Genomic DNA, 15,971 nt, shown 5'->3' with positions numbered 1-15,971 from the left:
CATGAAGTCCCTAGAGGTGGATCAATTCCTGTTTTTTTTATCTCCAGCACCAATTCCTTAGGCTGTCAATTTTTAAATTTTTTGATTCTGTAAAATTAAATATGATTCACCAGAACACATTTTAATCTCAACCTATGAAATAATGATGCATTTGGTGCTAATGGGGATTAAACTGTTGTTGAATGGACAGAATTTTCCTTAATGTTTTGTTGTGTTTCCTGATTTTTTTGTGGGTTTACTCTTCCTCTCTTATAGAAGGACTTTATTTCCAATCTTACACTTAGTATATCGTTCATTAACAACATCACTATTAATATATTTCCATTCTTCTGAAGACATTGCAGAAAGCTAAGGATATGTCATTGCATTCTTTTAAATATTGAACAATCACAATTTCAACACTTTTTCTATATTCTTGAAAAAATAAAGAAAATAATTAAGATTGAATCACAATAATAACATTTGGCTTCTTTCAAGAGCACTGCATTGCACTAATAGTTTCACATTACGTGTGTAGTACAATGTTATGGTAGTGAAAGATCTTTCAGTATCCACACCTGAGAGGGTGAAAGATAATCAAAGTACCATGTGTACATGTTCAGCTCGGGCACTGTTTTTGGGCTAGATGAAATGAAAAAATTACTGTGGTGAAAAAAATGTTGTCAATTAAAAAATTTTCAGTAAAACTGAATGAACCATATGATTAATCAAATATTGATTGGGTTTAATATGCACAGTCCTTCCCATTGAAACTCGTCTCAGCAAGTAATTAGGACAGGGTGCTAACAAATGGGACAGATGCCGTTCTTGCCCAGCATTTTTGTAAATCACCTCACCGTTATTAATTAATGACGTGTAAATCAAGGTTTTATGCCTCTGCCGCAGTGAAATTAGAGTATGCTCTGCTTCCAAATTGCTTTGCCAATCAAAATGCTCTCCATGCACATTTTCTGCTTCCTCTGGATATGTTGCATTAACCCTCTCTCCTCCCCCGCCATGTCTAGTGCTCCCTCATTTGTTATCCTTTTTATCTATTTATCTTTTCTATCCTTCTCCACACCCTCATTTTTAAAGCCTCCTATCTTCAGCAATAAAGTTTCCAAGCCATATATCCCGTATACTCAATACTGTTTTCAATAATTCAAGATTTTCATCTTAACTTAAGGTCCTTGTTGTCCACTTTTTGTTATTCACTGTCAAAGCTTCTTAACCTAGCAAAATTCTTCTTTAAATGGCCTTCCTAATTTGCCTATTTTTATCTAAAACGATTCCTAAATTGGTAAACTTTTCTACCAGTTATAGTATTTGCCCTCAAATTTAGATTCTTACCCTAGCCTTCCTATTTCTTTGAGAACTTCATTGCATTTGTTTTCCTATGATAGAGTTTAATTCCAGCCCTGTGGCACTGGTCTCAAATTCCAGCAATGGCTGTAATCCCATGGCTGAATGCCAAACTAAAGCATTATCACCTGCAAGTGTACCTAATTTCACTAATTTCACCCATACTTTTATTTATACCTCCAGCCCCTCTCATGCCTCCCGTGACTCAATCCCTTCTTACCCCCATAACATTGCCCATCCTGATTCTCCATCAGCGCTTTAATTCATGACTGATCCATTAACATGTTTACTCCTACCATTATATAATTCAGTCTAATTTTCCCCCAAGAATTCATTTGGCCTCATCCTTGTCCTATTTTCATGATCCTCAGTACTTACTACCTTTGCTCAATTAGAAATCAAACTTGTTGCCCTAGAGTATGTGAAACCTGTGAAATACTTTTCCATTGCATTCATTAATTCAAGATTTTTTCTATTGGTATTCTACTATTTAAGGAAGGTTTTGGATAGACGCTGACAATGCAATGGTACAATGATAAGTTTCTTTTCCTTTCGTAGCTAAACACAATATGACATCTGACATAATAAACCTTTCTTCAATTCCTCATTCTTCCATCCTGTCTTAATTCTTTCCAATATGCTTGTCCTATTCCTGCCCCTTCCTCGTTTGCCTAATGTCCTGCCCACTATCACAATCTTCAATATCCCATCAGTAATCAGAATGCTTGATAACCATCTTCCCCTGACTCCTTTTGATTTCTCGTGCCATGCAAAACCACGCTCCATATTAAAGTTCTGATGAGTGATTTCTCGACTCAATTCACTCCCCCATGTGTAAGTTTATTTGCCAAACACAATTCTTCCTCTTATGCCCTAATTGCTCTGACCATTTTTGTCCAAAACACTTCCAAGATAGGTAAACTGTACCACCTGCTCTAGTTTATGAACACCTGTTTTGATTTTTCTTTGCTTTCCTCTTTCTCAAAAACTGCATAACCTTTGTTTTGTTTACATTCATTCTCATCCCATGTGTATCACACTGACCCTCAAAATTCACTTAAGAATTCTTGCAACCAATATTGTTCTTTAATCCTAATTACTGACTTTCCCTTTTTTGGAACAGAAATCAATACTCATCTGATAAAATTTTGAGGCCAAATTCCCCCCTCATAAATTCTAAGAATTAGTCCGTAAAAACTCTTCCATGTTTTCCTAAACGTTTAAGTAGTTCTGTTTCAAAGTTATCTAACCCCATGGCTGTATATGATAACAATCCCCTTATCCTCTGTGTTGCCATCAAGTGTGCTTGGACCCAAGCTATCCTCATCTACAATTTCAGGTGTACTTTATGGCAAGATAGAGGGGGTGCGTTTGGGGAATAGAAATCAAATAAGGCCGTGGGGATGGATAACATTCCCATTCATTCAAGATATTCTACCCAAAGTAAACTTTCCATTATCCTTGCTATTCCCTTCCTAGTACCTCAAAATTTTTATAAAATTACTCTTAATATCTACTCTAATTACTTAATATCCTAAAGACAATTAAATGCTTTGAAATTTTGATATAATTGAAAAAAAACAAGTGTGAAATACGTGGGGTTTCTTAAAAGTTTTTAATTTCACTAAATAAAAAGTTATCTATAATATTCAAAACATTTTTGTACCATCCATACTCTCCCATTATCCCTTGCATTTATTATCCATGAAAATTACTAATTCTCTGTAAAGGCAAGTATTATACATAGCTTTACTACGCAACAAAAACAAGTCATTAATTATCTACCCAGCATTATTTTTATTTGGTATCGTATGACGAATATGAATCTAGATCAGCGATTCTTTGTCAAAAATTATCATTTGCCAGTTATTTGTTTTTTTCCTGGCTTTGTGATTGGTTTAGCTTTCACTGAGGAAAATATCCCCTGCTGATGTTTCTGTGTTTTTGTTAAACTCTAATTCCACCCTCATAAAAATGGCTGAAAAAAGTGAATTGAGGCAAAGGAGTCTCTATCTTGCTTTTTGTATCCGTTTTTATGCCAACAGCATTTTCTGCATATTTGTGCTATCCATGTTTTCTAGTTATGATCATGCATTCATAAACATGGATGTTTGAGAGTGAACTGTATTTAAAAATAGGTTTTGGGTGGCCCTTAATGACTATTTATATTTAGTGTTTCGATAATTAACTCTATCTTTTCCGTAGATAATTTCTTTCTTCATAATTTCCACCTTCCTTCATTCTATTTAAAAGGCTTGCTCTCCTCATTCCTTAACCCTGCCTGCCCAACATTCTCTAATCTATCTCAGGATTTGAATTAATACTGAGAAAATAGTTATCTGTCCAATTTCCTCTCTCATTTATACTTAAGATGAGACCATAAAAATGCTTATATATTTTTGTATATACCTGGGCAGTTTTTTTTTCAACTTCGGATGGGCCATGAAAAAAGACTAATGAATATTTCAAAATTATTGTATCACTAAACTTATGGTTACTTTTTGACACAATCCCCTTGATGATTGAGGCATTTGTCATACCTGTGGACAAGCTTTACATTACCCTCTTCATAAAATATTTCCGCCAATGATTTAAAGGAGTCTTGATATTGTCTTGAAGCTCCTCGTTGGTTTGGAACTGCTGCCCCATTATCCACTTCATCAAAACAGGGAAAAGATGGAAGTCACTCAGCATAAGGTCAGGGACTGAATGGTGGGTGGTTGAAAATTTCCCATTGAAATTGCTCAAGGAGCTGTTGGGTTGCACCAGCACTCTTAGGAAGGGTATTATCATGAATCAGAACAACTCCAGAAATCAGCATGCCTCTTTTGTTTTGAATGACTCTCTGCAAATGTTGAAATGTTTCACAATAATCAGCTGTATTAAGTGTTGTTCCCAGCTGCGCAAACTCTACATGAAACACCTTTCTCATCCCGAAACACCATAGCCATACCCTTTCCATTTTTGAAGGTTTGTTTGATTTTTTTGCTTTGTTTGGTGAATTTATAACTCTCCATTGTTGTGATTTTTGCTTAGCTTCGAGTGTGTCATATTGAATCCACGTCTCATCTCCGGTCTCAATTGATTTCTAAAAATCTTCTCTATCAGCTAATAGTCAAGGAACATCAAACCTGAAGTTATTCGGCAAGGTTTTTGGTTGTCAGTCAACATTTTTGGTATCCAGCTAGCACAAATGTTTTGCAGCCTAAATGTTCCGTACTGATAAGAGTAGAGAGAATATCTTGAAACTTCCAGAAATTCAATGGACGAAGCACCTATGGTGAACCTACAGTTTTCTTTAATCACTTCGTCAGCTCGTCATCTGTAGCTACAGACTTGCATCTTTGACCCCCCATTCATCATGCACATCAGTTCCCCCATCAATCGATGTTCAACACCATTGACGCCCAACACCATCACTCATTAAGTTTTCTCCATACACTTGGCTCATTCTTCTATGAATTTCTGCACCACTATACCCTTCTGCAGGCAGGAAACAAATAATACTTCGCAACTCTCACTTGGTGGAAGAATCAATTGAGGCAGGCACGTTTATGTGACCGCTACTATGCATAGACTGATGACTTAAGCTTGGCAGTGACAGAGAGTGTGGTACGGGAGATGCTCTGTTGCCTACTAGGCACACCACCTGCCTGTCGCTTGTCTGGCGTTTGTGCTGTGTGATCAGCAGTTGAAAGAAAAACTGCCCTTGTATTTTAACAGTTCTTCATGGATGTTATCTATGCATATGGTTTATTTCAGTTGTCTTTAATACTTTTTCAATTTCATGATGAAGTTACGTAGACCTAAGCTATCCACATCGACGTGATGCTCTGTTTCTATGTCAAAATCTGCCTAATAGCCCTACTGTATGGTGATTCCATCTATTCTATGGCAATTGTAAAGTTTCAGCTGTGTTATATTGTGATATTGGGGCATAGAGAAATACCTACATCAAGAATTTCATATGTGCTGGTATGAATGTATGTATTTGGGTGTAGAACTTATGGTTATACATCCCAAGGAAGGATGATTATATATGATAGTGGAATTGGTCTGTAATTACTGGCATAGTCCATGTTTTCTGCATTGTGTACTGTTGGCAATATAGGCTTATTTGCAATCCATAAGGTTTCGGCTAGAAGAGGGAATTAAAGTTAGCTGGAAACAATTTTGAGGAGGGACAGAATAAAAGATATAAATTACTATATTACTCAGGCTGACAAATCTTAAGACTATTATTAGTCATTAGGTATGCTTGGATTGTTTTATATCATCATAAATAATTTTATGGTGGTGCCTACCTACACTACCAATGCCAGGTACAAAGTTATGCAGAAGTAATGTTTTCAGGAGCATATTATAAACCCATTAATTCTTGATGTGAGCTGAACAATAGAAACTGGTCTTTAATACATAAAAGCATTTAAAAGTCATAGTTAATATTGAATACCTTTGAATGATTTGTATCAGCAACTGCAACAAATGACAAGCTTGCAAATGCAAATAGTATGTATCATAAATATGGGTAATGTTAACACAGAGGTGTGGTGGCTAGAAAATTGAAACTCAGAAGTTCAAGACCATATAGAATTCTATGAGCAGTTATTGAAGGCGAGCCAGGAAATGGTTAAATTCTGTGAAAGAGTCACTGTCGTCAACCACTTGCAGTTAGGCTATACGGGCAGGGAGAATCAGGATGAGAAAATGCACGAAGAAGATATTTTTCCAGTTGTCCGATTTTCTTCAAGAAATAATTAAACCACCGCCTATAGACAATACTGACATATACACTGTGCCACTAGTATAAAATAACCAGAATTAGAGCTTGTTATCGATGATGAAGTGACCTATCAAGACCAAGTAAAAAAATAGTCTGTGAAACTCACTGAAACAATCTCCAAAAAAATTATTGCCCAAGTTAAATTTGGGAATAGAAGTCCCATCACTCTAATGCCTATAGACGTAAGAGGTGTAGATATAAGCAAAAGTGACCAAGTAAAATTCCTTAGATTCATACAACACAGCATGGGACAAAATGTTTGAAAAGTTTGCCGAGTGCATTGAGAAAGAATTGGCTTCATCGAATGATTAAAGAGGAAATTTTTAATGAGTGGAAGGAGTGCAGGAAAATGTAACTTTCTTATTTTTTAAAATTCAAAGGATAGCTGCCAGGTTTGGTTTGTTTTCATTTGAATGAACCTACATTTTTTTTTTAATTTTATGAGAAAATCACATGCCTCCATGGGCATGTGATACAACCCTCTTGTGTCACACCACTGGTCAATTGCAGGGTGGTGTGTAGGTATTCACTTCTTGAATTCAACAAGGGCTGCTTCAGGATGTTCCATTGCATAAATTCTTGATATTTTATGTTTTAATTCTGGGACCCAATGTTATGCTTTACTAAATACAGCCACATCTTTTGCGGTAGAATGCTCATATCCCTCTTTTCCAACTTCTTTCATTAATTCCTCTGCCTTATTATTCCATTTACAACTTCCACCCTCCCATTTTTTAGCGTATGCCTTGACAAGATACCTATCTCCATGGTCATTTAGCACAGTGAGTTAGTTCTACCCTAAGTGTCTTCAGTATAATATGCCTTTGGTAATTGATGTTATGTTGGATGGTGATGCTGCATTGAAATAACGAGGCTTTTGCAACAATGTTTCATGTGTCTACTTTACATCTAGTTTGAATTTTCCCTATTCAGAGCGTTCATTGCATGGAATATATTTTGTGATTCATTACTACATTGTTTTTAAATGGAGTTGAGTCTCAGTCTTCCAATGCCGATGAGAACTTAATTAATTTTTAGGAGCAAATGTTTTTGCAACACTAGTATTTTGTATGGAAACATTATGTAAAGGATTGAGTTGCAAAAATCGTGAAAATATTTCCTATCTACTCAATGTGCATCAAGCCACTGTAAGGGTATGGAGGGTATTATGCAACTAGTTTCTATGCTCTATGGCCTTTGCTAAGCTGTTTTTTTATCAAATGAAGTTATGTTAAAAACTAATGAATAATATAAGTTTTTATTGAGTATCCATTATCACTAAAACTTTCTCATTTCAATCTGAGCTTTTCTGTGTGAAAAATCACAAAACATTGAGAGCCCGCCATTGAATTAGTTAAGTTTGCTTAGACATCGAGTAATGTTGAATCAGCTTTTTCAGTAGCAACACCTTCAAATGTAGACATAATAAAGGTAACATTATTTTTTTTATGGATAAAGAACCAGTGGTTGCCAATTTGATGATGGTAATGTTAGTGAAAGAAATACAGCAAACATTGGCATTTTGGAAAATTTTGAAACTGTAGATAGTCAAATTATCTTTAATGTTTCCCCCATTAAATCAATATTTTTACTATACCATTCCAAATAAATGGGATTTAACTCTAGTTGAAACCAAGCTTACCAACTTTTCATGCATAAAGACGTTTGGTAGTACTCCTTCGGGGTAATCGAAGCAATAAAAATTAGGATTTAGACATTCATTGTCATGTTTTGAATAAACTATAAATTTATAATAAATATAATTTTGAACTGTGCTGTTTTTAGATATGCAAACACAACTTGTGCTCACTGTTGCCCTCCGCTGTTTTCCATCCTACAGCTAAGTAAGGTGAAGCAAAAAAATAGCATATTATTCTTAAGTAATTGTAATAATTGCTAGAAACACAAGCTTGAGAGTAAGACTCTTCTTATTAAATCAAACATGTACTTTGGTACCCTTGGGACATCAGCAATATCAGTCATTTAGGAAACACTGTTCGTAATGGGAGACAAATGAAAGGTAGATTTTTAGGTGTTGTGTCAGTAACGAGATGAGATCTATGAATCACAAAAAGGATGGATTTTGGATTTAGATAGGTGGAATTGGGAAATAGTAGAGCTAGGAAAGAGAATCTGAGGAGAATATTTTTAGACCTACGGTGGCTACTCTCGAGTCAGTGGAATAATACTAGGTTTGATAAAATACGACATAGAAAGCAGAACACGAAAGCTCATAGAGGGTAAGCATTTTGTTCTTTGAGAGATTGTGGAAAATGTAACTCAGTAATTTGATTAATTGATTATGGAGGCCTTAATTTGTTACGTACAGTCAGTGATATTGTCAAGAAATACGAAGTATATTTTCCAGGGTAATCAATAATTGGAGGCTGTATTAAAAGTGTGCTTACATTTAGAGAAATAGTAAATATACTAAAACTTAATTTTTAACTGTGATAGTTCTAATTAATGAAAGTTAATTTTAATATCCAACTTATGCCATGCATATGTTATATTTCTCTTATATATTAGTATACTAGGAGAAAGATGATGGAAGGTGTCTGTTATGCGATCATATTGTGCTCTACCAATATAACCTTGAGATAGCTTAATAGTGAACAAATTCAATGGTACTCAGCTCAACATTTTAGAACTTCATGATGAAAATGGAAAATAAAAACTTAGTTTTGAATATAATTCAGTGGAAAAATTATGAATTATTTATTTTCCAATGAAATAGTTGAAATGATTTCCAACTAAAAATGTGGCATCCAATGCTTTTTGTATTTAAATGGGGCAGCCAGTGTTTTAAGTAGGATAACATGAAAAAGAGTACCATCAACGCTAAGTAATTACAGCTTTGTGTTGCATTTATAGACGTCGGACATGATTTTACAGAAGAGTTATATCCACAAGCCCTGGCTTGCAATCCACGTAACAGGATTATTAGAGAAAGGAGGGAGTGCTTGCCTGTCACCTAGGAAGCATTTCCTCAATCTGTCATCAACATCACCCTCTTGAATTTAATTAAATGAGCTTCAAAATTATTAAACATTTGAATGCTACTTTAGGCCCAATGCCAATCCTAAACTTAATGTGTCATGATGGTTATGAAGGATATTAGTTAATTTAAAAAATTATGAATAGAAAAAAGTTGTACTGAGTTGTAACAAGCCATGATCAAAAAAAATGATGAAGGAAATCTAACTGTGGATTAATAGAGAGCTGAAAACTCTTTTTGAAAAAATTCTAAAGAATTTACATTCAATTTGCACTCACATTTTAAGTACTGGCTGCAAGTAGAGAAATACCTTCAAACATTAGATTGTGAAAAACATTAAGGTCTTTTTGCCATACAGCCATGTCATGTAGTATGGTTACCTAAGTTGCCAATTATTTTTTTCCTGAATGCTGAATGTGTCACAAGCAGGAAACCCCAGGCATCTGGTCAGATATTAGCCCTGCTTTCTTTTTCAAATAACTGAGCACAGTTTATTATGTTGACCATGCCCTTTGGATCTATAATTTTATATAAATGAGGCTGAGAATTTCTACAATGACCATTCCAGGTTACCAAAGGGTCAACTCATTTGAGGAATAGTGGTATGCTTGTAAAAATATCATGCTACAACATGGTTGAGAAGTGAATGTTATTGAGTGCATTTGTCATAGTTTTTATTGGTTGAATCTGATGAATAATAAGGTTGCTTATACAATGGCAAGTAGTGCAAAGTTTTAACAATTTTTAGGAACAGTTATTCTGAAATGCAATTAGTATTGATAATAAATGAGAAAGCGTAATAGTTTTTTTCTTCACCAATAATCCATATACATCAGCCATAAGATTTCATCTGAATTTCCTGTACCTGTTCATAGCATCTTCACTTTGACCATTGTGTTCAATTATCAGTATATAAATGGCAGACCAATGAAAATTGTTTCAAATGTTTGTACTGATTCACTCGTCAAGCTATTAAGTTTTGTAATATCATCATATTTTTGCTGATTCACTCATCAAGCTACTAAGTTTGGTAAAATCAGCATGTATTGATTCAATTTCTGTCGCAACTGGGTATATTTTTTTCACCATCCATTAAAATAAATCGGTAACTAAATTGAACCAAAGAACGCAAGGTACCGTTTTCCGCGCCAGAATTGATAAACAGAAATTAGAATTGGCAGAGCATACTATTAAATTAGATCTTGAGCTAATTTTTTGTCCTATCTTTGTGGCACTGAGACTAGCATGGCCTTCGTGAATGTTTCGGTGATATTGTTTTGTTTAGGGACAGAAACAACAACTTGAGAATGTTTCATCTTGAGTCACAGATGGGTTCATCTGTAAAATTCCACAGAGTTCATGGAGTTAGATCAACCTCATTTATCTCATATACCGGAGATATTTATCCATTCTGTGCATACCTCCACAATGGTTACAGTTCATATTTTTAACATAATTTGTCATGTTATTTTTACTGAAGTATTTCATCCTGTGACCCTTAACAGCCAGTATATCCATTCCTTTCTCTTTTGTTCTGTCTTGACTACATCTTGATACCTTGGAATTTATCGGGAATGATGTAGTGTCAGCTGCTTTTAGCGTCCTGATATGAGTTTCTTTACAAGTCAGAATGCTGGGAACCCTGGCCAGAAATTGTCTCATTTTTGATTAATGCACCAACCCTAATAAACATCAGAGAATAAGAAATGTAATATTCATCCTTCCTACCTTTGTAACTACACTATAAGTGCTTTATCAAAATAAGTTTTCGTTGTTTTTAAATTCAAATTGTGCCTGAAACTGACATATCATCATATCCACCTTTTCAAATGCTACTTGTAGTTATATTGGTTAGAAATACGAAATCGTAAATATGGCAATTCATTTATCACAATGTATTTCAGGTGAATATTAACTTGTTGATCTTCACCATCCTTATATTAAGCGTATGCTTTGATATGTATTTGGAATATATAAGTTCTTAATTTGATATTACTTCCCATGTTACCTTTGAAACTCAGTGCCTTGTCTCTCAAAGAGATAGCATTTCACTCTTCTATGGTGAATTTCAACGTGTCATATGTTTTTTAGTCTTATACAGGTATGTCAATGTTCCTGATTTTCTTGATTGCAAACATGTATGCAATGATGCAATAATAAATTAATTTTATGTACTATCACAATACCATAAAATGAGGGTCGAGTTCCGAACCGATTTTGATTCCTTTTGTCCTCGAATCACCCCTGATTTAGTGGAAGAGTTAAATCAGTGGTGCACAAAATAGTCTACACGGAAGATTACTGGTAGGATGGAGTGGGGGAAGTTGATTTGAAATGTCAATGAATATAAATATGTAGGTAGATTTATGTATTACTGGTGTATGATGCTAATGTTGAAATGGTCATCACGTTACCTGCATAATCTCTATCTAGTCTATGTATAGTCAGAATCACTGCCAGGAAAGGATTACTGTATCTATTCTTTGATGATCTGTGCATGGCAAAAATTAGTCGTTGTCAGTCATTAACCTAATTTGTCTTTTTTTTTTACAGATTCCAGAATCCATTTTACAAAATCCTCCTCCACCAATTGAGCCCATCATGTCTCGTAAGTATCAATATTTTATTTATAAAATTATAAACTTCTTCCTGTTGTGCAGTTTTAGAATGTTTTTTTTTCCAGTTGATGCTTCTATAAAATTGCTAAGCCGCATTCACCTTTCAATTAACAAAGGAATGTTTCATGTGATGTTAAAAAAATATATGGTGATGTTGTGTGAACCTTACCTCATGCATTTTATGAATTTGGAGTTATGGGTGATCTAGTAGTTGATCATTACAGCCGACCACCATTTTTGGAAAATGTTCTAGGCATCAAAAAACTCTTTTAATTGCATAAAAGGCAAAACAAATGAAATTATTGTGGTCAAATTGTTATAATCAATTCAGCACAATTGATGTTTTGCCATTGATAGGCGGAGAATACGTTTTAAGAGCATTTTTTTCATTCACAAATTCATTTTTTGATAGAAATAATAATTTTTTTGTCAAATTAAAAACATTTGAACCACATTAAATTAAATGTGCTGTAGTTAATTGATTAGAAGAAGGTTAATTATTAGAGTCGTGGTAAGAAAATTATACTTTTTTATTAAAATATGGTAATTATTTTTTCTTATTTATATGAATACAGTGTGGTATTTCCATGTTAATGCCATGGCATTAATATTGAACTATGAAGTGAAGTGGTGCAGTTAATAATGGAATTCCATCAGATGTAACTTAGCGGAAGTTATAAATCAATATTTTCAACCTCTTGTTGATTGTTGGTAAAAAATTACTGGTTGACTCGGTAGACATTTCCTTGTACTGCCACAGAGTAGCATTGTTGTCTTACTGGCAAAAGAGATGAACTATATTTCAAGTTGACAATAGGCATTGAGAGGGAATATTGCGGCACTTGGTATATCTCTTTCATTAATTCAGTTCACCTCTGTAATTTCCTTTAGTTAGTTGCTCCATCCATTTCAAAAGTTTGTTAATAGTGTATGTATCATGTTTTGTGTACTTGTTTGGCCATTTTAGTCAATCTGTGCGACCACTAAGTTTGCATTTCTCTTCTTTCAAAAGCAATTGCAAGGCCTGTAATGAAATTTCCTTCTGCATATTTAAGATCATCAAATGGCAAATATTTTCTTAACCTGCCATCAAAATTTCCATATCAGTATTTATTTTTTTATTTAATTGAACGCCCTTTATGTGTAAAATAATTTTTTAAACTGTCAATTTCCATCTTGAGAGGTGATTGATGCCAATTGTGGGTGTAAAATAAATTGTGCCTGCATAAGCGTTTCATGGCTCACTTCCTTGCTGACTCTGATTACTGCCTAAGAACTCGTTTCTGATTCCAAAGCGTCATTGTCCCTTAGTGTTTGTTGAACAGTGAGTTGTAGATAAGATTAAATTGTTTTTTTTGCGGGGCCAACCCTCTGGGCACCAGTCAATGAGGCTCAGGTTGGAGTTAAATATTTTCGGTGAGCTGTGGATTCCTTTAGGCGAAAGGGTTCCGTTCGTAAAATCCCTTTATGGTTAATATAATGAGGTCTTGAACGAAAAATATGTTGGAGTGAAACGGGAATTATGCCGAAACTGTTGGAAAGCAAAGAAAAGAGAAGGTCAAACAACGTGATGACAGCAAAAAATCCGGCAATTGTTGGATGCTATAAGGTGGTTTTAAACGTATCTATGCACAATTCATAGCCATAAAGGCCGTTAACGACTTAGTAGAAGGTATTAAAATCTGACGATCTAAATTAAGGTTGCATATGGAAACATGGTTCGATCCAAGATCTACTTGAAACAGGTACGTATACTTAGGTTGCAGGTGCGAAAAAATCCGCCTTAGCTATTCAAATCAAGTTACGTAAATCGTTGTTCATAATGGTGTTCTGTGTGTACAGATACATACGGCATTTCCATTAAACGGCCCGTCATATTTTCCATCAGATTCTCGTATCACGTATCCACGATGCAGCGTGCTAAGTATTTAATTCAAGGGATTTTTTTTGTTCACCCTGATTTGTTCCACTTGCTTGCCATGCGTTCCGAGGCATTTGTTTATTTCATTAATGTAATTTATTCCTTGTTGAGCATGTTCTGGAACTGGAATTTTTATGGTTTAAAGTTATGTGGGTGGGGGATAAAAGTTTAGTCGATGAAGCAATGTTATCTTTCCGCCAAACGCCTGTTGCGCTCGTATTTTTTTACCCTCGATGTTATTGCAAATGGCCCCATTGCATGCTCCTGCCGTGCGCGTTCAAAATAGTTTCCCGAGGGTGTGCTAATGGTTTTCCTTCCGTTTGAGTCGCTGGGAGAGGGCGGGTGAGGAGAGTTTTAACTATGAATTCGTTTGGCCTTGGGGATTTAGGTGTCTGAACCCTCCCTGCATATCAATTTCTTCGGGAAATGTTCCAATTTCAGGCTTCCCACCCATTGTTTGCCCGATGCAATGGCACTGGGTTGGGGTATTGATCCCCGCTCTACCTCCCGTGGTATTTTTTTTCCTCTCCACCGTTTCCCGAAGCTCTCGCAGACGCCGTCGCCGTAGACTTCGCTTAGCAACATAGGAGATTTACGCCCCGGAACACTGTCCTCCTCATCCGTACGCGGCAGTCCGTGACGCAGCCGGGGCGGCGAGGAAATTCTTATTGCCGTTCCCTCGGGAAGATTTCCTCCGTGGCGATCCGTCGTGGTCGATGACGGTAGTCGTGCGTATTTGTGGATCCGCGCCGTTAAAAATTACCAATCCCGACGAAAAATCAAAGTTCTAGGGGGACTGGGGAAGTGGGGGGAGGAGAGCATTTTCGCCCGTTTTATTTCGCGAGGCCATGTACGCCCGCGCGCGCGAGACGGTTTCTCTGATGAGTGTTTTATTGACCGCGAGGCGGAGAAGGACCACGTTAAGGTTTTGGCGTCGTCTCCCCGCTAGCTTCTCGGTCTTATCGCGGCCATTTCGGAAAGGCTCTACGATTCATTCCACCCGCCCCCCACGCCCTTCCTCCCCTCCCCCCAATTTCCTCGGTCCATTTGATACACCTTCCTTTCCCCTCCCCCCCTCTCCATCCCGTGAGAGTCGTGCATTTCCTCCGTCTTTCCTGTTCAATCATCTGAGGCCTCCTCAGTCGTCCCCCGCCTTCGACCCCCTCGCTTCCTGCTTCTGACTTCCATCCGCCCACCGCGGTCTTCCCATTCCTTCCCTCGCCCCCGCCTGAGACCGTAATTGCTTTCAATTTGTGGTGCCACCGAGTACTCGCCGTAAACTGCGAGGTCCCCGCCGCTCCTCCCTTCAGCAACTTTCCCTCATCCCTCTCGCGTTTTGCCAGTGCGAACCGGCGTTTGCGGTGTAATGAATTTTTTTTCCGTCCGCGGCGGGCGGAGTCGTCTCGGTGCTTATCCGTTAAATTTGTGGTGTGAACGCGTGTTAGGTCGTGGGAGACATGCCTTTTTGTACGAAAAGCGATCGACGGTCAAGAGACGCGGCAATGCTAATTGTCTCGGGGGACAGTTCTCTCGCTCGAGGAATTGGCGGGTGTCGAGTTTCATCCGTTCTGTCGTTGAAGTTCGCTATTGCGTCAGTCGGGACGAGAGTAGTTCCGTCGCTTGTTTGCTCCTCGAAAAATACGCGATCGTCGAGAGAGTACGATGAGGCGGTAACGTCCAGAAGATTAACTCTGGTTCTTATGTGTGGTAGATTTCCGGTGTCTTCCCGTCCTTAGCTCTTACGAACTCATGTTTATAATTTTTTTTCTTCCTAAAGTAGTTGAAGGGTCCATTGCACTTAATCATCCCTTTATGAAAATTCAGCCTTTGTTCTCCGTCAAGTCGGAAAATTCAATATGTCTTGGGTTTTTTGACAATTCGAGGTTGCGTTCAACTCGAGGACCTCTCTCCGTGTGTTTCGCCGTTTCGTCCGCGGTGACCTAAAGCTAAAAGGAAGGATTGGCTCGAATTAAAGTAATGGGATTGTGCAATGCCTGTGGTTTCTGTCGAAAGAGTTATGGGCGTGATGAGGCGATCCCTCGTCCATTACAAGTCATCTCCGCTTGAAATATTTTTTTGCCCGAGCCTCCAGAATAAGAAGACGCCAATCGATGCTTTTCTTCCCACTCCACAAGGCCCCTTAACCCCCCTCCCTCCCCGCGCCCTGCCCCCGTCTCTGCGCGCTCCCCTCCCGCTCGCGCTAACCAACGTTCTCTCCCCCCCCCACTTCTACTCACCCCCTCAGGACTCGACATACGTGTGGACGGCACGTTATCCCTCCCTCCCCTCATTTAAGCCCGACTCTGTTGA

The 15,971-nt window shown here is 37.2% G+C and overlaps 1 protein-coding gene across 1 annotated transcript in view; it reads left to right on the top strand.

Moving 5' to 3' along the window:
* Positions 1 to 15,971, top strand: part of LOC139692889 (AF4/FMR2 family member lilli-like) — a 106,847-nt gene that overhangs the window by 4,613 nt on the left and 86,263 nt on the right. Inside the window, exon 4 of the mRNA XM_071591198.1 lies at positions 11,676 to 11,730. Coding sequence (XP_071447299.1) covers positions 11,676 to 11,730 — 55 coding nt within the window. The remainder of the gene's footprint in view (positions 1 to 11,675; positions 11,731 to 15,971) is intronic.

This window comes from Hetaerina americana, unplaced genomic scaffold, assembly GCF_022747635.1.
Source record: "Hetaerina americana unplaced genomic scaffold, ioHetAmer1.1.p SCAF_439, whole genome shotgun sequence".
NCBI lineage: Eukaryota > Metazoa > Arthropoda > Insecta > Odonata > Calopterygidae > Hetaerina > Hetaerina americana.
The sequence above is the reverse complement of the archived record's forward strand: the minus strand, read 5'-3'. Positions and strand labels throughout refer to the sequence as shown.